Source organism: Malaclemys terrapin, chromosome 14 (genome assembly GCF_027887155.1).
Source record: "Malaclemys terrapin pileata isolate rMalTer1 chromosome 14, rMalTer1.hap1, whole genome shotgun sequence".
Classification (NCBI taxonomy): domain Eukaryota; kingdom Metazoa; phylum Chordata; order Testudines; family Emydidae; genus Malaclemys; species Malaclemys terrapin.
Genome location: NC_071518.1, coordinates 7,460,460 through 7,484,733, shown reverse-complemented (window position 1 = coordinate 7,484,733; position 24,274 = coordinate 7,460,460). Strand labels below are relative to the sequence as shown.

Below are 24,274 nucleotides of genomic sequence, written 5' to 3'. Positions count from 1 at the left end.
ATTATTTGCTCTCATCTTGGCCAATGGCAATGGGTGATGCCAGCTTCTCTTTTTGTTTCACTATCCCCACCCTGGGTATTGCTGACGCCCAGGTTTCATCCGCCGCAGGGGATGTATAGAGAGTGTCTCTGTTTGTCTTTACCACAACTGCTTGGGAGTGGATTCCTTGCCCGGGTTTAGTGTTGCTAAGAGCTCCGTGTGACGCTCTTGCCACTGGGCATCTCGCAAAAGCCCAGTTTTTGGCAAGGACATTTTGGCCCTCTTGGAGACACCCATAGGCGCTGGCCTGGAACTAGGGTGCTGCAGTGACACACCCCCTGGCTTGAAGTGGTTTCCATCATATACAGGGTTTACAGTTTGGTTCAATGGCTCTCAGCCCCCCCACTATACACATTGTCCCAGCTCCCCTGGAGACACCCTTGGGCCAGTGGCTTGAGCAGAAGTGGGAGTGAGAAGACGAAGGGTCTATTCCCTGCCCTTGTGCAAGTCCCTTCAACGGGGTTCGCCTCCCACCCAGCCTGTGAGCTCTGCAGGGCGCGGGCTGGCTCTCCCGGGGGGTTGTGCAGCGCCGCCCGCTGGGGGGCTTCGGGGCGCCACTGCAACCAGCAGTCGGGTTGGTTATGTGCGGGGCGCTTCGCTGGAGATCCAAGCCAGCCCCACCCCCTGCGTGTCGGTCAGTCGGGCTGGGGGTTCTTGTCCGCTCCCGGCCGCCGTAGTCCCTGCAGACACGTGGCGCCGCCAGCTGATGGGTACAGGAGGGGGGCGGTACCGGGCAGAGACACACGGCGCCTCCCGCTGCTCAGGGGACATGGAGGCGGGGGTGCGGCTGAGCGCTGGTGGGAACTGCCGGGAGTCCCCGGGGAGGGGCTTTGGGGGGGCGATAGCCCCAGGGAGGGGGAGACTAGACAAAGGGGAAATGGGGGCCCCGTATTGAAGGGGAGGGAATTGTGCAGGGGCTCCGTCCCCACATTGATCGCGGAGGTCAGACCAGGGCGTGCAAAGCTTCTCACTACCCTAATGCATAGACAACGAGGAGTCCTTGTGGCACCTTAGAGACGAGCACATTTATTTGGGCATAAGCTTTTGTGGGCTACAGCCCACTTCATCAGATGCACCGGGTTCTAACCCACGAAAGCTTATGTCCAAATAAATTTGGTAGTCTTAGGTGCCACCAGGACTCCTCGTTGTTTTTGCTGAGACAGGCTAACACGGCTACCCCTCTAAAACCTGTCTAATGCATAGAGCACTTCGTGCAATTCAGCAGTCTTCCTTCCCTGTGGAAATAACTGAAGTAGCTGAAATACGCAAGGGCAACTTTAACGGTGGCTGTCCAATGTGTCCCCAACACTGTTAGGGTGAAACACTCACCTTTATCTCACTGGCCTGGCACTCTGCTGTATATTATATTAATTCATCCTTGCCTTGATTCTGCTCCTGCTCCTTATTGCCTTTTGTAAGGTGTCTCCAAATGGGATATCCGGACGAAGATCTGGGACTACATGGAAGCAAATAACCTGGCTGATTTCCCAAGACCAGTGCATCACCGGATCCCCAATTTCAAGGTATTGTGGTTTTTCAGAAATGAACAATATATATTCCTGTCATATGCAAAACAAAACATTCTCTTGGCTGGAAACCCTTAAAAATGAAGTGAGTATGTTGCATTTATGAAATACAAATGGGTTATTCTGGTGTATATCAGAAATTGTTTGTCCATCATGCATCCCAACAGTCTGCACAATTAGTGAATAACCATAGCACCTGGGATGGATTGGGGGGGAAAACAATCAGATTGGCAAATATAACTGAAAAACTTGAGGGGTTTTGTACAGTTCTTATTCCTAAATGCTGAATGGGATAATAATATCTTGCTCTTATATAATGCTTTTTATCAGTAGATTTCAAAACACTTTACAAAGGAGGTCAGTATCATGACCCCATTTTACAGCTGGGGAAACTGAGGCACCGAGATGCCCTGCCCCAGGTCCTCCAGCAAGCCAGCGGTGGGGACAAGAATAGAATCCCAGTCCCCTGAATCCTAGTCCTGTGCTCTCTCCCCTAGGCCACACGGTCTATAATGTGGTGCTGAAATAGGGTTGTGTAAATGATGGCAGCCAGAGGTACGTAGAGGTAACTGGGCAGTGGTGGCTGAGCCATATTTTCTGCATAGGAAAGCTGCAGCCGTAATGCCGCCAGGTCACTGGGCAGGGAGAAATGGGAGTGTGGTCAGAAGTGGCACTTAATGTACCTATAAAATCTAGCATGTCCAGCACTAGCGTCAAAATGCACAAGGGCGTGGGGCCATGGGGCCATGGCCGTTCTATCAGCCTGCCCAGTGACTTGTTGTTTTGATGTGAAGTCATTCTCAGGAAGCAGTGGCTGTAGCATTGCGTCTGCTTCCAGTGTTGGTATACTGAATGAGAGGAAGGTCTTTCCATTCTCTAGTGCACCTGCACAGTGGATTTGGCCACTAAACATTAAGAGCTGTGTTACAACTCTGGCTACAGTTTTGCTCAGGGGAATAAGTAGGTGTAATGAGCCCCCAGGCTTCCTCGCATGGGCTATCAGTATCATGGGTAGCAGTACAAGGGGGAAAATGGCTGCCAGCAAGCCACTGCTTCCCCTCCCATGCAGGTGGATGGAGAATGAGTGGGCAGGGAATGAACCCAAGGCACCAGCCTGTGCAGTTGAGTTGGTGCAGGGGGGAAGCAACTCCCCCAAGAAGAGGGCTGGTGTGGCTTTACGTCATCCTGAAACAAGGGGACTGAGGCACAATTCAGTCCCTGCTCTGCTTCTGGGGTAGCATCGCTGGTGCTAGCCCTTACTTGGGGTGGACTACAAGGTGCCAGTTGAGTACCCGCTAGTGATTATCAATGGGAGCAAGAGTTGCAGGTACCCAACAAGTCCCATGAGGCACTTGGATTTTAGTCTGGGTGATTATGAGTATTTGAGACATCACCAATTTAGCAAGAAATTCTTGGTCCAGCGGGTCAGCGTTAGAAGTAGGGAATTAAATTGCATTGCTTGATTGAAGGTGGGAGTTGCCTCTCTTGGATTTGGAAAGTTGTGAACAGTTTGATGACATGCTGCTGTCTATGAAAACAGGGTGCTTCGCATGCTGCAAGTAGGCTCCCAGGTTTACAGGAATTCAAAACTGCCAAGACCATTAAAATAAACCCTGATGCTCCCCAGAAGACTGCTCGCTTTCTAACCCTGGAAGTAAGTGCCAGTATTCCTTTTCCTGTTTAATGGCTGTTCCATTGATGCAGGGGTCTCACCAGGTTTGCCATGCTGTCCGAGAGCTTGACGTGTTCAAAAGAACAAGTGAGATTAAAGTGGACCCTGACAAACCACTAGAAGGAGTTCGGCTAGTGACCTTACAGGTAATTGAACCTCCCCTGAGTGAGGGTGATGCAACCCCAAGTGCTTGAGCAGACCACGTTGTCCAAGGTTCTTGACATTTATATGGCACCAGCCACATGAAAGCTTTACAAATAAGTGTTACAAATGGAGAAACTGAGGCACCCGGCAAGTCGGTGGGAGAGTTTGGAATAGAACTCAGGAAAACCAGCCCTCTGCTCTCACCATTAGATACTTTCCCTCTTGTATACATTAGCTGGTACATGACACTTTTCACAGCAGAATGAAAGTATTCTCTGCATAGCTGTAAGTCTTCAGGATACAGCTACTACAATAGCTGTGGGATAAAAATGCCTCTCATAAAGCCCCCATGGCTTTGGGTCATGTCGTGATACAGACTTGCAAACGCTTAAATAAATCCAGGTTGAATTGCATCCATAACATTAATGTAACATCTCTCAATATGCCCCATTTCACATTGACTGTCTGGATCAGCACGTGACGGAAACTAGATTCTTCCACTGTCGTTGTTGAGAATGATCTTACATTTAAATTAGTTCATCCAATGTCTTGTTCATCTTTGAAATAAATAATCTCTGATTTCATTGTCTTGCTTATTAGAAAGGTTTCATTTGCAAGCATTAAGAATTATTTATTTGTACAAATGGTAATTCTGTATTTTTTGCCCAGAGGAGCATTGGTCTTTGTGCTCAAACACATGGCAGTAAAGGATTTTTTTTTTCTATATATTTAAAGAAAAATAAGCCTGTCCCCTAATTCTGGCGTGTAACTGTTGATGGTTTCTGTTATCACAGGCAAGGAAAACTTTGTTGGTTCCAACACCGCGACTGAGAACTGGGCTGTTTAATAAGATTGTCCCACCAGCAGGAGCAACTAAAGAGATCCTGAGAATATGTGCAACCTCTCAAGTAGGTACCAGAAGTGGGGGAAACTATGTCAAAAGAGCAGAGCAGTGGCCTTATAGTTATGATTCTGGACTGAGGCTAGGGAGATCTTCACTGTGTAGCTTTGGACAAACCATTTCATCTTTGCGTGCCTCTGCTCCCGCTCTGTAAGAACAGAGATGATAGTATTTCATTTCTGTCTTGTGTCTTTAGATTGTAAATTGCTCAGCGATGGGCTAGCTCTTGCTAGATGAATGTGTAATGAGCGCAGTTGGGGCCCCAACCTCTAGACACAACCATAGCACAAATAAGAGAAAAGGCGAATCAAAATGTATTGTTGAGATTCAGAAAAGTATAGTGAATGTTTTTATCCTTGTTATTTTTCACTTTCATGCACTCCTCCACTCCCTGTTGGGGCCTGGGACTAACACACAGAAGACTATACTCGCGCTAATGCCAGCCTAGCCGGAAGCCGGACGTTTCAGGCCTGTTACCAGATAGCTGGTGCTCACAGGATTTCGGCCCTTGCTTTGCCTCCCCAAAAAGTGTGGATAAGCTTGAAATAAGCATCAACTTTTTGCATATTCATCTGAACCATACAACTATTTAGAGATGCACCATCGCTTTGCTCTTTGTTGTTTTGGATTTTCAGTGCAGAAATATTCATTCTCAATGGCTTTATTTACCTGAATCACCGCAAGAAAGTTTCAGAGGCTGTATTTACACACTTAAAAACCTCAGTCTGACATACATTGTTTCTGCCATCTCTTGCACAGTTGAACTTTTGTGCTTAGAAAACCTAGAGGGGAGAGTATTTAATGTTTAAAACTGGTTGCTTAATCTGGGTAATAAAATGTTTATGGTGGTTCATACTTTTGGGGGAGGAGGGGAGGGAGGGCGAGGTTAAGGGCAGATCTTTTACCCTTTTGACTCTTAAGGAAATGAACAAAAAGCATCCAAATTAACTAATTTCTGTCACTCGGTTGATTGGGGGGGAACAATTCTGAGTAGATCTTTTTTTGTTGTAAAGTGGTGCTTTGCTGCCCCCTAGTGTACAAATGTCATATTCCATAGCTGAGTGAGTATGCCACAGAATCCTGTATTATTTTACCTATTTCTAGAATTTAAAACAAAAATATAGCATTTTTCAATTAATTGGACAATAATTTTAAATTTTTTAAATTTTAAGACATCAATCCAAACACAGACTCCTACATATAATTGGGGGATTGAAAATGTGTGAAACTCTAAAGTGAGCGTCTCTGTTAACAGTTCTCTTAAGATTGTTATTTTATTAAAACTGATAAGAGTTGGAAGTTGTACTATATGTCATTCAAAAGATAACTTTCTCTTGACCCGCTGCCCAGTCTCATATCTGACCTATGACCTTTCTATCACGTCAGTGCTATTTTTCAGGCAGACAGGTGCTAGTGAATAAAGTCGTAATGTGTCTCATGCACCTTGCATTCACAGAATACAATACAAACAATCCTCAGCAAACCTCTGGGAGATAGGCAAGTAAATATTATTCTCTCCATTTACAGATGGAGAAACTCACCCAAGAGTTATTCTTCACTGGCCTTATTTTATGCTAGGCTTTAAACATTTGTTTTTCATTGTGGGTGTCAACCTAACATAAAGAACAAAGGTTTCTCACCTGGATCAGATGTGTGACAAGTGTCTGCCTTATCCTTTACAAACATGTGAATTACCTTGAGTTAATCTCGAAGTAAAAATATCTAACAAAGACAAAACTAAAGAAGTGAAACCCTCCCATTTTGAGTGCCTCCCATTTTTGGGTGTCCAGGTTGAGACACGTTGGATCTGATTTTCAGAGGTGCTGAGTATCTACAGCTCCAGAAATCTGTCTTGAACAAATGCTGTAGAGAGAGGAGAGGAGAGGGGGGGAAAAAAACTGTTCATGACATTTAGCAGTGACATGTACCTCCGTACCCTAGGCTCTGAAGTAGAAGGGCTTGCTTCAGGTATCTCAGCTTGACATCATTACATCAGAGATCATAGAATATCAGGGTTGGAAGGGACCCCAGGAGGTCATCTAATCCAACCCCCTGCTCAAAGCAGGACCAATCCCCAACTAAATCATCCCAGCCAGAGCTTTGTCAAGCCTGACCTTAAAAACCTCTAAGGAAGGAGATTCCACCACCTCCCTAGGTAACCCATTCCAGTGCTTCACCACCCTCCTAGTGAAAAAGTTTTTCCTAATATCCACCCTAAATCTCTGACACTGCAACTTGAGACCATTACTCCTTGTTCTGTCATCTGGTAACACTGAGAACAGTCTAGATCCATCCTCTTTGGAACCCCCTTTCAGGTAGTTGAAAGCAGATATCGAATCCCTCCTCATTCTTTTCTCCTGCAGGCTAAACAATCCCAGTTCCCTCAGCCTCTCCTCATAAGTCATGTGCTCCAGACCATTAATCATTTTTGTTGCCCTCCGCTGGATTCTTTCCAAATTTTCCACATTATTCTTGTAGTGTGGGGCCCAAAACTGGACACAGTACTCCAGATGAGGCCTCACCAATGTCGAATAGAAGGGAATGATCACATCCCTTGATCTGCTGGCAATGCCCCTACTTATACAGCCCAAAATGCCGTTAGCCTTCTTGGCAACAAGGGCACACTGTTGACTCATAGACATCAAAATGTGACAAGGAAGGAAAGTTCAGGAGAATATGTGGGTCATACTGGAGCATGCATTGAGGGATAACTAGTGTGTAGAGACAGTCTGTCTAGTGGCTAATGCATAAGACAGGTAGCCAAGTGATCCAGATTCTATCCTTGGCTCTGTTACAGACAGGCTTCTTGTATGACCTGGGGAAAATAGTTTAGAGTTTGTCTACACATAAAAGTTAATCCAGAATAAGGTAATGTGTGAATTGATAGCGAATTATCTATTCCTGATTAACTCTGGCCTACTCTACACTTAAAAATTAGATTGACCTGGCTTTGTCATTCAGGGCTGTGAACAGTTTCAATCCTGAGAGCTGTAGTTATGTGGACCTAATCCCCAACTGCGGAAGAATTGTTCTGTTGACCTAGCTACTGATGGATTAACTACGTTGACTGAAAACTTTCTTCTGTCCACAGAGGAAGTGTCCATGCTATGGTGCCAGAGCATAGCTGCAGCACCATAATTGTGCCGCTGTAGTGTAGACATGCCCTATGTGTGTGGACATCCTTATTCCAAATAAGACGGCATTATTCCACCTTAGTTAAAGCCACTTCTACATCTGCACACACAGTTAATCAGGAATAAATCCCCATGTAGACAAGCCTGTAATGTCTCTAAACTTCAGCTGTCCCATTTGTAAGCCGAAGTTAACACTTCCCTATTTCACAGATGTATTGTGAGGATTAATTTGTTAACAATTTTTAACACGCTTTGTGATCCTTCTGTGACTGGCGCGATGCATTACTCTTCCGTGCCATCCGCCAAGATTTTCAAAAATAGGAGCCTGATGTTAGGTTTCAAATACAAATTTCAGCTGCTCAGTAACTAGCTTGGTTTTCAGAAGGGCTGGGAAGCCACAGCGTCTATTGAAATATGCCAAAAGTGTCAACGTTTTAGCCGAAAATATAGTGCAGAATTCTAACTCGCTGGATGCTTGGAGAATAACTTCCCAGACTTCTGATAATCGGCTGTGTATGGGAAGGGACATTTCAGAGCTTGGTTATTTATTTGGTTTGAGCAAAAGAGGCTTGATTATTTTTAATAATGATGATGTTTTACTGAATTGGAAGCGAAACATCCTTAAAATCATGTTTTTCTTCTTAGGGGGTAAAGGATTACAGTGTGCCTATAGGTCTGGATGCAAAAGTCCAAGTGGACCTGGTTGTTGTAGGATCGGTGGCTGTTTCTGAAAAAGGTAGGGGTAAAGGTTGTTAGACATGTTAGAGTTGGGGAGGTTTTGGGGGATAGCAGGATATCAATTTCTCTGTTTTATATTTAAGGGTAATCCCTTTCCATGTGAAGCGTTAGTGGTCTCACTCCAGTTTCTGAAGGCTGGTGTCTACATTACAAAGATGCCATCACTATTTGTTCCCTCTGCTGGGAGTTTAATAGTGGAGTTACACCAGCCAATGTGTTGTATGTGCACAGTGCATCTTCAACAGGGTTCTTCTGGGTGCATTGTGTTTTCAGTTGAACAGTCACGAGGGCGGATCTTCTCTCCCTGTAGAGATGGTTCCTCCAGGACAAAGCAGAGGCTTGTTGGGTGAGGGGGGCAGCATAAAGATCTTGCACTGCAGCTGCCCATTCTCTACCTATTTGTGGGGTGACCTCGGTATGGCAGCTGTCCGTGCAAGACCTTTCATTAGCATTACATTCACTTGCAAACAAAAAAAAACAAAAAAAACAGTCCTCTCTTTCTTAAGCCTAAGCTGTCTTCTTCAGACTTAGGTTAACCGGTACCAACTCCTGAATCCAGCCTGGTGCAGATGGGCTCTCAGAATCGGTTCATGTGCCAGACATCTGTTGCCTTTTTTACAAGCATTCTACTTAATTATTGCCATCTCTTGCACTCTGTTGCCCTCCAGTGTTAATTAACTAGCTTGCTTTTTATTGGTACATTTTAGGTTGGAGAATTGGGAAAGGGGAAGGTTTTGCAGATATGGAATATGCAATGATGATGTCAATGGGAGCCATCAGAGAGGACACCCCGGTAGTTACTATCGTGCATGACTGCCAGGTGAGCTGAAGAACCTCTGAAGGCGCATCTGCAACCATTCAGTACCTTGCATTATAGGCGTGTATTGAGCAGCTGAGATTAGAACTGGATGGAATTTTTGGGACAAATTATTTGCCCCAAAATGCTGTTTCAGGATGAGTGAAACTATTTGGAAATTGAGGTCAAATTCGTCTGAATAAAAAATGAAGCAGTGGGTGGGGGAGGGAGGAGTCAAAGTCAAAACGCTTCGTTTCGACCTTTTCAGAAGGAGACATTTCAACTTTTCATTTCAAACCAACATTTTGTTTCAGAAATCTAGCTTGATGCCTTTAGAAAATTAAAATAAGGTAAAAGGCACCCCAAAACAAAGCAATAAACAAAAACAAAAATACTATTTCAGTTTGAATGAAACAATATTTTTTCAGTTTCTTATTTCGGCGAGGAAATCCCCAAAAATGTAAGCTTTGGAACAACCCCAAACAAATTTTTCAGTTCAGCCCCTGAACTGAAAAAAAATCAAGTAGTCACTCAGTTCCAGTTGTAACAGTTAAGTAGTTGCAGAGCAGGACTGACTTATGTCTAGATCTGGGGTTGTTTCAGTGTAATCTGCTTATCTTGTCATCTTAAGTGAGAGATTTTGGGTATCTGGGAAGCTGTCTGGAATGAAACTTTCCATGCGAAGTCAGTTCTGGTGGGGTTGTTTTAATTACTTACCAAATTTCTCTTCCCTCCGGTTGTAGGTGGTTGACATTGCAGAAGAGCTGCTTGATGACCATGATTTAACTGTGGATTACATCCTCACTCCAACAAGAACCATTAAAACAGGCTGCAAACGACCAAAACCACAAGGAATAATATGGCATAAGGTAGGCTACTTCCGCTAACGATGATTTATTGGTACCAAATGCTTGCTTCTGAAACTAATGATGTACCTTCTCCGTCTGTACATCATTAATCCTTCTGGAATGTGTATCCTCTGAATATCTATGAAAACTGCATCTCCAACTAACAAACTCTGTATATAGCCAGTGTGAACATTCCCGTGGCCTCCCGATAGTGTGATGAAATAAAAACAAGTAAAGAAAGTGGAATCAGGTTGCCGTCTGTTGTATTAGAAACACTAGGAAGGTGAGGGACATGTTTGGAAAATGGAAATAAGCAAAGACGCATTGTTTTCAGGTGTCTGTGTGGTTGTTGTAAATGATAGTGGCAAAAACGAGACATGTGTTTGCAGGTGAGGTGTCCTATCGTGTAGATTTCAGGTTGCGTCATATGGGGACAGATTCTCAGATGGCTTAAGTTGTCATAGAGCTGCTGAAGTCAGTAAAGCTAGGACAACTGACAGCATCCGAGGATCTGCCCCACAGAGTACGTCTTGCCTCATGAATACTTGTTGAAGTGGATTCTGTTCCTTTTCATGAGACAGTGCAGCAGGGAGAGCTTCATGCCATAAATCCAGAGTGGCGTGTCTGCCAGGCCATCTTCGCAGGAAAAGTAAGTGTATGTTTTATGAATTAGTGGTAGGGACGTTGGTTTTTGCATTGCTGCTAGTGGTTAAGTGTGGGATTTATTTTAAAATAATATATAGATCGAGCTGGTTGAATAGTGCAGGAAGGGATTTCTAAATACTTTCATGCATCAACATGATGCATCCGCGCTGCTGGAGTTATTTTGGTTGATTGTTAATTTGGATGATCACCACTTTTTTCACAGAGACGTTCACAAATCCAAACAGTTTCACAAATGTTCACACGAATGATTTTGTCTGAAAGTTCATATTGGAAAGGGCTTTATTTATAATCTGATTTTTATTGTTTTCCTCTTTAAAAGTCTTAAGTCATCTGAGCTGGAGAAGAGGTCTGTATCACCTTGAAAGCTTGCTTCTCTCACCACCAGAAGTTGGTCCAATAAAAGCGATTACCTCACCCATCTTGTCTTTCTCAAGTCAGCAGAAACAACACCATATGCCTTAAGTGACAATTTGCACACTACAGATAATGAATAGCAAATTGTTGTTTGCATAAACTATCCAGGAAATACTTGTAAGAAATTAGTACTTTTGTAGAAGCCAGGATCAGTTGGCAAACACTTTGCAAACCGAAAAAAGGGCTAAACTTGTAACTTATCTGCAATAAATAACTCTACCCACTCTATTTATTTTTCTATCACTGAGGAGTATTCTAACCTGGTTGTGGGTGAGTAAATGAGAGCTCCTTTTGTGTTAGTGCATTTCATAATTGAAATATTTCACATGGAGATTTTCTTATACTCAAGCTCATTTAACGGAATTGTTTGAAGTCCCAGCTCTTGTGCCCCATCCATCTTGCCAGCATGGCTTTGATCACGTTCTCCCTTCATGTCGGAATTCAGCCTCAATAAATTACCTTGCTAACATTTCTCTCCACTTCCCTTCGCCAGCTAAATCTGCAAAGGTCTGGAGAAGACAAAATCTCTTGAAAAGTCCTTTAATCTTTGTGCTGCTTTTGACACTCTCACAGACGAGGTTAGTCTCTAACTAACCAGTGTATCAAAATGGATGTGGTCTTTTCATTTCTTCTCTTATCAGAGAGAGATTAAAGACCAGCCATATAACAGCGCTTGGGACAAAGGCTTACCAGCACTTAAGGCACTTCCATCTGTTCACATTTGTAACTTGCTCAGACATATTTTCCCAAACCGTACTATTCCTATGCTGTGTCAGAAACCATTTTATTTTCAATGGTGGTGTTCACACGTGGGTGTGCTTATCTGTTTTCCCATCATTGATTTAGCTGGGGATTGGTCCTGCTTTGAGCAGAGGGTTGGACTAGATGACCTCCTGAGGTCCTTCCAAACCTGATATTCTATGATCATTGCTTGATTTGACTGTATTATTACTGTTTGTATCTCTTCTCTCATGTGTTAAGCATGGACGGTATAGTTTTCACCACATATTAACATACATCTATTAGGAATGTTTTCAGTAGAACGGCATTAGTGCCTGATGCAAAAGAATTGCATTAGTGCCTGATGCAAAGCCCAAGGAAGTCAGTGGAAGGACTCTCATTGACGTCAGTTGGCTTTGGATTAGGCCCTAATTCTACCAATTTTTTTTCCTGTTTATTCATAACCGAAGAGCTAGAAGAAGGGGTGGGGGGGGCGCGGAGTTTTAGTGTCTCACAGACTCCTACCTGTTATGTATGCTGTGTCATAGAGGTTTGTTGTTTTTGAGGCAAAACAGAAAAGTCGTGGGCTGAAATTTTCTAAGCTGGTGCTTGAATGTAGGCTTCTTGCCCATATTTGGGCACCTAAATAAAGGTGACCTGATTTTCAAAGGTGTTGAGCTCCCACAGCTCACATGGATTTCAGAGAGATTTTGGAGTGCTCATTTTCTCTGAAAATCAGGCCAGTTTTAAGGCTCACTTTCTCAGGATACTGAATATCCTTCTCCCATTGACTCCCCACCTCCCAGGAGCGCTCAGCATCTTGCAGCAGCCAGCCCTTGTTTAGGAACCTAAATTTTAATAAGGACCCAACCTTGATAGCTTTGACCAGAGTCCCTGTCCTGAAGCGCCAACAACTGAGGTCAGATGGACTTGAAATGACACAGGAAAAGATTGCATTGGACATGGGGATGGTGGGACAAGAAGGGACTTGTGAAGATATTGAAGACACACTGTACTGAAATGCTACTGCTTGTATAGTTGTACCACCTACAATTCAGTGGTGGTAATATTACCCTTCCCTAACACATCATCAGTACTTGTGCTACTAAGACATGAATGAGATCCCGGGAGGGGAGAGGAATATTTAGATTTCTGTTCCTCAGCGTGGTACCAATCATTCATGTTTCTGGTACAGCTAAAGAACTAAAAGGACAACAGATTTCCAGGTTTTAATTCACTGGGAACAAAGTAACATGCGTACGTGTTTTTGTTATCTTGTCATTATGGGCGTTTCCCTGTGAATAACTGCTACACGCAGTGTCTCAGAGCTGGGAGGTCTAGTTAATCTGCAGATCTTAAAACTACAGGATTTTGTTGTGGTTATTTAAGAGTTTGTCCATAAGCTCATGACTCCCAATCCTACATCCTTTTCTCCTCCTTCAAATCCTGGCTTTGCCATTGCATTCCTGTATCTCTGAGCAAAAATAAATTAGCCAAGAGGTAGTGGATAAAAGACTCATCTTCTAAACAGGATGTTTTGTCAATGGAATGTAGTTTAAGGCCTAGTCTTCACTTACCGGCTGGTCCGGCGGCACGCCATCGATGTTCTGGGATTGATTTATCGCGTCTGGTTAAGACGCGATAAATCGATCCCGGATCGATCCCGGAAGTGCTCACAATCGACACCGGTACTCCAGCTCGCCGAGAGGAGTACGCGGCGTCGACGGGGGGAGACTTCCGGCCGCGTCTGGACCGCGGTAAGTCCGGAGTAAGGTACTTCGAATTCAGCTACGTTATTAACGTAGCTGAATTTGCGTACCTTAGTCCGAAGTCCGGACTAAGTGTAGACCAGCCCTAAGTGTATTTAGTAAGGGATGCCTGTGAGATGTGTAAATTGCCTTGTAACAAAAGTTCACCCTTCAGAAACGTGGCTTGCTCAAGCAAAGACAACAATGGCTTAAGGGTTTATATAAAGTAGGGTATTCCTGCTTGCAAACACTAGGCTATGGCTAAGCATTGTCCTGGGAGATGTCCTTAATTTGGTGAGAAGCTGTTAGGCGAGTAGCTGTTAGCAAACACCTCTGTTTTCAGCATTTGTACACTGTGCATGCTCTTAAACTTGAGAGGCAAGATGTGAAACGTGTGTGTCAAACAATGCACACCACAAAACTTAAAGTTAAATGCAATGCTCAAACAGGTTTCAGGGTTTCTTACCACTTTGATTATTGGAAAAGTGGAGGAAAAAGTAATGATTCAGAGCCTCACCTGGTGTAAATTGGCACTGCTCCATAGAATCTCAGGGTTGGAAGGGACCTCAGGAGGTCCAACCCCCTGCTCAAAGCAGGACCAATCCCCAGACAGATTTTTGCCCCAGATCCCTAAGTGGCCCCCTGAAGGATTGAACTCACAACCCTGGGTTTAGCAGGCCAATGCTCAAACCACTGAGCTATCCCTCCCCCCAAGTGATACCAATTTATACCAGCTGAATACCTGGCCCAACAGATTTTCACCACAGCCTGCGTTCTGCAACACGGTTTGTGGCCAAGATATTTGTTGTAATGAAAAGAAATGTGTTGCATACAAGGAAAACCTAACGAAATGCTGGGATTGGTATCCCAGAAATGATCATTCAATGGCTTTGAAAGACTTTTGGCTCCTTTAGTAGTGCCTGATGGTATACAGTAGGTACAATATGGCTCAATTCTCCTCCACTCACACCAGTTTAACACGACCGTAGCATTATTCACTTCAGAGAAGCCACTTCTGACTTACACCAATGTAAGTGTAAACAGAATCAGCTCTACACTGTCCTGTCTATAGTGCTAGGTGCACTAGGAATGCTTAGTCAGCAGTAACTTCTTGTCTAGCTCTCTCTTTATACACAGCCCCTTTGGAAAACAAGGGAAGCTGCTAGGAGCTGAGAAGTTTAGCCCTGTGATTCAGGTGCTGACATGGGAGCTGATCCCTCTTGAAAACCTGGCAACTTATTTAAATGCCACAATGGGAGCTGTTAGCTCTTTTGAAAATCTAGCCCCATGTCTGAGGAGAACCCTAAACGCACGAGGTAACACTTTTCCTGGTGGCAGCTGGGATCTGTGACTAGGTATTTGTCAGTCTGTCACAGTTCTTTGCATTTTTTTTTTTTTAAAAGCACAAAATAACCAGAGTAATTAATATAATTATATATATTTGGGGTAGTGGAGGGGGAGATGAGAATAGTTAGTGCAAAATAACAGCAATTTCATCTGGCTTTTTTAAAAACAAAAGATTTAGAACGTATTTATGCTTCTGTTGTTGAGAGTTTGAGAGAGAATCTGTGTCTACGCTACACACTTTTTAGCAACACAGCTGTGCTGCTAAAAGGCACACAGTGTAGCCACTCTCCCACCTTCAACAAGCGGTGGCAGCTTTGCCAGCAGGAGAGCGCTTCTGCCAACAAAGTGCTTTTCGTCAGTAAAACTTTTGTCCTTTGGGGGGGTGGTTTTTTTTAACACTCCTGAAGACAAAAGTTTTGCCAACGAAGTTCCAGTGTAGACAAAGCCTGACAGAAACAGCAAAAGGGTTCCTGCTAAATAAACAAATTGTGGGATTGGGGAGGGGGAACTTGGTATAAGGTTGGGGGCGAGAGGGAATGTAACTGAGGGCAGTAATAGCCCTACGATATGGGACAGCCTGCTTCTGAATCAGAAACAAACAGTAATGTCAAATGGGCACATTGTACAAAGTCATCTTCCCACCACCCTCCTATCACTGGGAAGCTATGCTATAAAGTATGTGGGCCAGATTCTGATCCCAGTGTGCACTGGTGTAACTCCCTCAGCACCAATGTAAAGGTCCGATCCTGCACCATTAAAGTCAATGAGCGTTTTGCCATTTGCTACAGTGGTGTAGGATGGAACCTAAATGAGATCAGACTCTAGTTGAAGTACTTAATGCATAAGGCTTTGGACAACACTTAGGTACCTTGTTGAGCCAATGAAATGGCTAGAAATTGCTACTTGCCCTGCTACAATTGCTGTGTGGTTCACTGATCTCCTTTACTGAGTGTATTTTGGAATAACATTCACAGCTATCAGTTGTATGGGTTTCTATGCATCAGCCACCTTTGCTTCCTTTTCTCCACTGCTAGATGTTAGCAGGTTTTGCGACCTCCCAAAGGGGAAGGGGCGGGGCAGTGCTTGGTGCAATGTTATTCTTTTCATTTTCTAGTACCTTCAGAGGAATCTGTTTGGGCAGTTAGGGCCAGATCTACAAAGGTATTTAGGTGCCTAAAATTCCAGATAGGAATCTAATCATATTAGGTGCTTCTGAAAATTCCATTAAACACTTAACTCCCACTGGAGTTCACTGGGAGTTTGGCACTAACACATTTAATAGGCATTTAGCTGCATCCTTAGGCACCTAATTACTTTGTAAATCTGTCCCTTAGCAAAATTTACTGCTGGGGGAATTCTGTGCCAAAAAATTAAATTCTGCGCACAATAGTTTAAAATTCTGCATATTTTATTTGTCAAAATAACACAATGTAATTATGCCAGTTTCAGTTATTTTCGTAATTAATTTCAAAATATCAGTCCACAAGAATGTTTGTAAAATACAGACAACAGAAAAGATTGAGGAAATGTTTTTTGACAAATAGATTCCTTATGAGGCATATTTATACAGAACTTTAAGTAAGAAATCATTTAAGCTACAATATAAAAATGTATTTCCTGCACCCCTCGGAAGCAGTGCAAAGGCTTGGGGGAGTCAAAGGTAACGGAAGAGCTGAGGGAGAGGGAAGTAATTGCTGGAAAGTGAAAGTGGAGGGTTGTTGGGTGACAGTGGAAGAAGTATGGAACAGGTTTTTGGGGATGGAGGGTGGGGAAGGATTGTTAGGGGATGGGGAGCCTCCCTCATGCAGACCCTGGGAGAGGCTAGGGGTTAGTCAGGCACATCTGCTCCTGTCCCCATGTGGCCCTGCACCCCCACTCAGCCGTCCCAATTCCTATGTGGTCCTGCTTCCCCTGTTCCCATATGGCCCTGCACTCATTACCCCCCATCCCCATGTCTCTGCACCCTCACACCCATTCAGCCCCCGTTCCAGTCTGTCCCCTCACTAATCCTTCTGAACACCACAGCCCCAGGGTCGGAGGAGCTGGTTCCCCTTCTTCCCCCTCCCCCTGCAGCTGGTGGCGCTCACTTTCCCCCAGCAGCTGGAAGAGCTGAATCCGCCCCCGCAGGCCCAGGGCCAGAGGAGCTGGCATCCCCCGCCCTGGCCCGAGGAGTTCGCTCTCCTTGCCCCGGAGCAGTTCTGTGCCCCCCCTGACTGGAGGGGGTGACTGGGACCCTGCTTGCCCCCTTTTTTGCATGCCCATGATGCAGAGAGATCTCAGGTGAATAAATTATCACCATTTTACAGAGGGAGATTCAGTGACTTACCCAGACCACCTACCGAGCCAGTGGCCATCCAAGTAGAACCCAAGTCTCAGTTCTGTGCTTTAACCACTAGATGAGGCTGGTAAGTTCCTGAACGTGTCAAACCAGGAAATGGACAGCATGGAGGAGGAGACTGTACTTGGATTCCCTCCACTTCCAGACAAATCACTGCAGCCCTTGAAACAAAAGTAGCTTTTGCATGATTATAATTAGCAACACATTGTCCTACTGCAGAAGAGTTCTTTGGTATTTTACAACAGAGCAAACAGCTTATTTCCCTTCTCCTCCCTAGCCACCCAGCCGCTCCACAAATGGGTTTGTTGGATGCATACACTGAAACCCCAAACTGCCTCTTTTTCTTTTCTTTTCTTTTTTTTTTTGGTGGAGGAGTTAGAAATTTTGGTTGCACTCTCCCTGAAGTGACCAGCAAGACTCCCATAGGATTAGGACTACATCCGTTGGGCAGATCGTGTTGCCCTGCTCCCGTCATGGGCATGAAATGGGCAGCGGAACGAGGGTGGTTCTTTGGCATGGGCAGGGGTGGAGGGATAGTAGGATATGGGGAGCCGTTGTTAGGTATGCATCACATGTAGGAAGGGTGGTTTGGGGGGCAGGACAGGGTGGATTTTCAGCTATGAGCACTTGTCTCACTTACACTGGTGATAAGCTCATCTAGGAGATCTCAGTGTGAGATCTACTGGTGCAAGGGGGAAGCTGTAGGGAATACTCTATAGTGTCCATTGTACTAAGGCATGGGTACTACAGCCCAGTCACTTGATGAATTCAGAATCCCAGGGTTCATTGAAAAAGAAAGTTTCTCTCATGGAAACAAAGAGAAGCTTGAAAACCTCACCCGAGTATAACTGGTGCCTCCCGGAGTTTGCAGTCAGCCAAAAGATATGAACTGCCCCATTTAATTTTAACTCTGAAACCTGTTGCGCCCCCCCCCCACCCCCCCAAGGAGAGCTCGGGCCACGTCAGAGCTGGGGGTTGGTCCTGGCAACCGGCGGGGATGTCCCCTTTGGGGGGGTATCCCCATGGCTCTGGATTGCTTTAATTTGGTCTTGTTCACAGAGTGTCCTGAAGGGCCTGGGAATTCTTTGCCCATCCCAGTGCCCATCCCATGTACGCAGGTTGTGTGAAGAGGTGAAGGTTTGCCCTTGGTAGTGTTGATCTTTCTAAATAAAGCTTCTGGATGTATGTTTTGAGCTAAGTTTGACTTTAGGGTGAAAAACTGTACAGTTGGTTCGTAATTGGCTGGGCTTGTTTCTGAGTACAGGAGCAATTAGTTACATGAGTGTAGAAAAATGTTTTTCCTGTTTGGTTTAACTAGCATAGAGCTTGCATTTCACATGGAAACTTGACAGAGGACAACAAATGTTCCTAATTGTTGGCCAGGAAAAACATAGTAAGATGGCTTCAGCCATTTGTCTAATGTCATATTGCCCGGCTCAGGGGAAGCGACTGTCCGTTTCAGCAATCTGAAAGTATTTGGTGGAGAAAAATGCATCTCTCCCAGGATCAGCAGTCATAACTCATCAAAATATGAAAATGGCATGTACCTTTCAGAGTGCTAAGGCTCCCATGGAAACATGTACATCTCTGAACTGCCAGCTTGTGTTAGCTTCTAGAAGAATTACGGTAGAGTAAAAAAAAAAAAAAAAAGTTTACTTGTTAAGGGCCAGTAGCAAGGTCGAGACTCACCGGCACGGCGCCTCCTACTGGTCATCTGGGAATTAGCTCTTTTCCAGCCTCAGAGCACCCTCTACTGGCCGGTGTCTCGCCTGCCTCAAGCCCTCATATCCCCCTCAGACCCCACTGCTCTTTACCTTGGGGTTCTGCCCCAGCAGTACCCCCTCACTCTGGGTCTCCCCTCCCAGGGGAACCCCCATCCCCTAAGCCCACCTTGCCTCAGTGTCTACTGCCAATTGTCATCTAGCCCCCACTCTCATTGGGGCTAACTGCAATCCATAATGGCCACTCATCATCAGCAAGGGGGTTGGACCAGCTTCCTCTGCCCATCCCCACGTTACACCTCTTTAGCCCCAGTACCTGCCTTGGGCCTTTAACAAGACCTGCAGCCTGGGGAGTTGCCAGGCTGGAGCTCCTCTTGCCTTTCCCCAGCCCTGCTCCGCTTCCGGTACCGGTACCGGTACCCTTTCCTCCCAGGCAGCTAGATCCTTCTCCCTCCAAGGCTGGAGAGAGACTGTCAGCTCCTGGCTCACAGCCCCTTTATAGGGCCAGCTGTGGACTGATTGGGCGTGGCCCCAGCTGTGGCTGCTTCCCCAATCAGCCTAGCCTTGTCCACCAGAGCAGGGTAACTGCCCTGCTACAGGGCACAATTCCAGCACCTTTTACTCCCGACCCATGTGGGGCCAGAATGGAGGCAGCCTCTGTTTTAAACTAATTGTTCTCATTCTATCACTGGGTCATATATGAACTATTAGGCCGAAACAAGAGGAAACCAGGCCTGACTTTTGGCCTGAGCCTGAAAGTAAAACTCTTTGAGGTTCACAAACCTGAAACCCTGCAGAGGCATGTGCAAACACTGGAGAGACCTCTGCTGAATTGCTTCCGCTATACCCTAGATGGGCCTTGGTGCCCCACCTGCTCTCATCTACCACCAGCAACTTCTTGGCAGCTGGCTGGCCCTTTTTCCCTTGAAGTTCACTGAGGTGGAGTCAACCAGGTGCCCTGGCACCCCTCTAATTTCGGGGGGGCAGATCTCCTGGAAGGTAAACTTCTTGCTTGTCCACAACCTCATCAACAGCCATGCAAGCAATGCCTCTTTTCCTTCCAGCTACTGCAATGGCTTTGCTACAATTCAGAGGCTGAGAGCCCAGCCAGGTTATAGGGAGTTCTTGGGAGTTCTTGAGTTTCCTATAAGTTGTGAGCTGCAGCCTAGGCCCTTTCATGGCCCAGACTAGTAGCATTCAGCAGTGAGAATAAGAGTCTTTCCTGGATCTCTGCTGATGAGGCTTATGATAACTGGGGCATGATGGAGAGAGAGCAGGCCTCTTTCTAAAGCCCAGCTGCCCCTAAAGATCCTGGCAGGGAAGGAGAAGACCATCCCCACCCCACTGACTTTGAGAGGGATGGGGAGAGGAAAACACACGAGACCACTCAGAGTGCCTGTGATGGGGAGAAATGATGGAAGGGAAATTTTGGGGGCAGGGCCAGGCGACTTGTCAGAGAAAAACGTTAACACAGTTTTGGCCAATTTCCATGAGGGAAGCATGGGGGATGCAGTCCGTGTTAGATTTTTAACACACATAATATATGTCATATGCAGAATCTTGTATTGATGCAACATTAAGGTTGCAAATCCGAACATGCACAAGTCAGCAAATTCCAAAGTCCAGTAGCTCTGGGTGGGTTGGTTATTTTCTGCTGGATCTGCATTGTGTAGCCTGCATAGTGACTAGTGTTTTTGTTGCCCTGACACGTATGTTTATGGAGTAACTTCAGAAGTCAGCCACACAGTTAGTAAAGTTTGTTGAATGCTCTGGGCACTTTGAAGGATGATGACAAAACGAGATCAGAGTCTAATCTGACCTTATATGTTGGGTTAATTTAAAAAAAACACCCTCAAACTTGTTTCTATTAATTTTTTAGATCAGCTACGAGATGCTGGAAAGAATCCCAATCCTAAAGAATCTTCGCTATAGAGAGAAGCAGGCAGGCAAAGATGTTATCCTGAAAGACGAACATCCAGACTTTCCAAACGCCAGGAAACCAGCAGACTCCGATGAAAATGCCAAGACTGGAAATACAAAACTGCAAACTGAGTCCACCTCGGCCCAAATTGGACAGCATCATGTTGGAAATGATTCTTTAAGTACCAAATCAGAGACACATGGTGCACTCACCACTGTCTATGTAGGTAATATACCTCCAGGCACAAGAGTGAGTGAGTTAAAAAGTGCTTTACGAGAATTCCATGCATCCCCGTTGCGGCTCAGTTGGCAAGGAGCACAGGGCCGGGCTTTTCTTGATTACACGGATAAAATGACTGCTGAGAGTGTTGTAGCCTCTTTGAAAGGCTTAAGCCTCAGGGGTCAGACTTTGCGAGTTGAGATGGCCAAGAACCAGAGAAACAAAGGGCAAGTAGAAATCAATGGACAGAGAAACAAGTATGAATAGAAAAAATTAGGTATATCTTCATTGCTCATCAAGAATCCAACCTAGTTTTTCAAGGATCTCAGCACAGTCTCTAACTTTGTGGACTAAACAGGATCCAACAATAGAATTTAAAAGCCAGCTTTTCTAGCAGATTGGGCATGCAGTTGCACGGCTGATTTGCTGACTGTTTCTACAAATGTTCATGCAAATCAAGTATTTGCCTATGCAGATGACAAATTGGCCCTTTCGGCATACAGTTACTCAGTTTATGTCTTCAGGTGCCAGTAGTTGTGCACTAGATAGGTGTGTCATTGTACACACATCCACATTCGTTTGCACACAAACCCTGTTTGGAAAACTGCCCCAAGGAATCTGTGTACCCACAATTCTAGCCAGATGCCTATATTCTGTCATCGGTGCTGGCCAGGGAAATGTACCTGCACAGCTGTGCAGGTACATTTAGAGGTGAGCTTTTGAAAATCTAGTCTGTGAGATGCAACACTTGCCAGACAGGACCCGATCCTGTGAGGTACAAAGGACAGCTGGCTAGGAAAACTGCCCCTACACCCCCTACTCCCCCCACACACACTCTCTTGAGGTTTGCAACAACATTTTGTGAGAAATGGAAAAAAATTCACAGAAATGTTTTGTTGAAAAGCAATGTTTCAATGCCATTGGATGGATTGTGATTCGTGGGGGAGGGGGAGGTGTTTGTTTTGTTTTGTTTGTGTGGTGGTGTTTTTTTTGTTTTTTTTTTTTACCATCTCTGGTACTGAGCATCGTCAGCACCTGTCGACTTCATCTGAAACTAACAGCACTGAGCACCCCACAGGGGTCACTCTCTTAACTCTCTCTCAATTTTGTACATTTTATTCTGGTCTGGGAAATCAGATGAATATCGCTTTTCTTTCCGGCTATTTTAGGTGCCTTTTTCATGGGTAGATTGGTATGTAGTATGTGATTATTTTCAAGACCAGTGGGCCTGATTCTTCTCTCACTGCTGCTGATGTAAATTAAGCACAACTCTGACGTGAATGGAGTTATATTAGTGTAAAACTGATGTAAGGGAGAGAAGATTCAGGGCCTCTACTGCAAATACTGGTGGAAACTGATTAGGCATAAAGTTATTTGAAAAGTTACCAAGGTATCAGCACAGCGTATTCATTCTGTGCCTTCTTATTACAGCATTGCGATCTTCCTTTGTAACCATGATGCCAGATATGGATTTGACTACGGAGTGCTACAGGAAAATTTTCCTGACGGGGAGGTGCTAGCTTGTACATGCATACACACACATGCTTTTACGGAATAAAGCAGAATTATGATTTATTTAATATGGCTTTTATTTTTTGTAAGTTCCTTAGTCCTGAAAAACAAGTTGAATTTTGGCTGAACTATCCTTTCTAAACAGAAGCACTTTGCAATTGATCCTGGGCAAAAAGTCAAAATAAGCTTCTAAATGGATATTTTCTTTTTTTAAGTATAGGAGTTGGAAACATTTTTCTTAGCCAGAGGGTATTACTAAGTATATTTTAAGCACATTATTATGCTTCAAGTGGGGAAGACCTTTCATGCAGTATTAAAGAAAACGTTCTCAAAGCTGTCTGCATAAGAGCTCAAAGAAAGCATTGCTTTAACTTTTTGCAGGACAAACAAAGGAGAGACTTCTGAAGAAATAAAATTATGCTCTCGAGTGATGACTGTTCCTCAAACTCAGAATTATTGTCAATGCTCCTCAGGGTGAATTAAAGCTAAAATGCTGCAAAGCACTTATCTTTGCCCAACTGGCCATGCAAGCAAAACATTTAAAAGATATGGGTAGGGGGGCTGTGTAACAAATTGCAAACATGTTCATTGCACAATCAGTTAAAAGAAGATCTGAAAAGCAAACTAAAAATAATCCAGTATCACTTTTTTCCAAAATCACTGGCAGTTATGTGATGGTCTATCTAATTATGCTCTTTTTAGACTCGTATAACCCCATTGGCATCAGTGAAGATGTACAGGTGGAAACAAAGGTAATGAGATGACCTGGGTAATTACAGGCCCGTCGGTCTGATATTATTCCCATGCAAAATAATGGAGTGGCTGATACGAGACTCAATTAATAAAGAATTAAAGGAGGATAATGTAATTAAAGCAAATCAAGGAGGGTTTATGGAAAATAGACCCAGTCAAAGTAACTTGATGGCTTTTTTTAAAACGAGTTGGATTGTTTGTTAAACTGGGTGCAAGCAAATAATATATTTTGATATGGCTAACTATAAATATATACAGCTAGGACCAAAGAATGTAGAGGGACTGTATCTTGGGAAACAGTGATTCTGAAAAAAATTTGGGGGTTGTGGTGGATAATCATATGAATTTGAGTTCCAAGTGTCACATGGGCCAGAAGTGCTTATTCCATCCTGAGATGCAGAAACAGGGGCAATCTCAAGTAGGAATCAAGAGATTATTTCACCTTTGTATTTGGCACTGGTGCAACCGCTGATGTCCAGTTCTGGTGCCCACAGTTCAAGAAGGATGTGGATACAGTGGAGAGGTTTCAGAGAAAATCCACAAGAACGATTGAAGGATTAGAAAAAATGCCCTACTAAATTCGTGGCCATGAAAAATGCTGTGAAATCTGGTCTTTAGGCTTTTGTCTGCTTTTACCCTATTCTATACAGATTTCACAGGGGAGACTGGAGTTTCTCAAATTCGGCGTCCTGACCAAAAAGAGAGTTGCAGGGGGGTTGCAAGGTTATTTTAGGGGGTCGCAGTACTGCAACTCTTACTTCACTGCCTTCAGAGCTAGGCAGCCAGAGAGCAGCGACTGTTGGCTGGGCACCTAGCTCTGAAAGTAGCACCCCACCAGCAGCAGCAGCACAGAAGTAAGGGTGGTGATACCATACCATGCCTCGCTTACTTTGTGCTGGTGCCTTCAGAACTGGGTGTCCGGAAAGTGGTGGTTGCTGACTGAGGGCCCAGCTCTGCCCTCATGTGTAGTTTTCACATGAGTTAGCAGGTCCCTACTCTTTAACTTGACCTGCTAACTCATGTGAAAATTACAAACCGCCTTGTCTTCACCACTTGTCAGCTCACTTGAGTTAAATACACACCTTTGTTTCATACTGAAGACAAGCCCCCACAGTGT

At 44.6% G+C, this 24,274-nt stretch overlaps 1 protein-coding gene across 5 annotated transcripts; it reads left to right on the top strand.

Moving 5' to 3' along the window:
• The first annotated feature begins 745 nt into the window (after positions 1 to 745).
• On the top strand, positions 746 to 22,472 carry MTHFSD (methenyltetrahydrofolate synthetase domain containing). 5 transcript variants are annotated; one of them, XM_054049394.1, is made up of 9 exons: positions 759 to 836; positions 1,459 to 1,562; positions 3,270 to 3,383; positions 4,176 to 4,289; positions 8,062 to 8,152; positions 8,862 to 8,974; positions 9,694 to 9,819; positions 20,632 to 20,895; positions 22,324 to 22,472. In XM_054049394.1, exons 1-9 carry the CDS (start codon positions 809 to 811, stop codon positions 22,342 to 22,344), a joined length of 975 nt encoding a protein of 324 aa, XP_053905369.1. In that variant the 5' UTR covers positions 759 to 808; the 3' UTR covers positions 22,345 to 22,472. The 5 variants fall into 5 exon arrangements, with proteins under 5 accessions (XP_053905365.1, XP_053905369.1, XP_053905367.1 ...); XM_054049392.1 differs by having other exon boundaries at positions 20,632 to 20,899; XM_054049393.1 differs by having other exon boundaries at positions 20,632 to 20,922.
• The last annotated feature ends 1,802 nt before the right edge of the window (positions 22,473 to 24,274 follow it).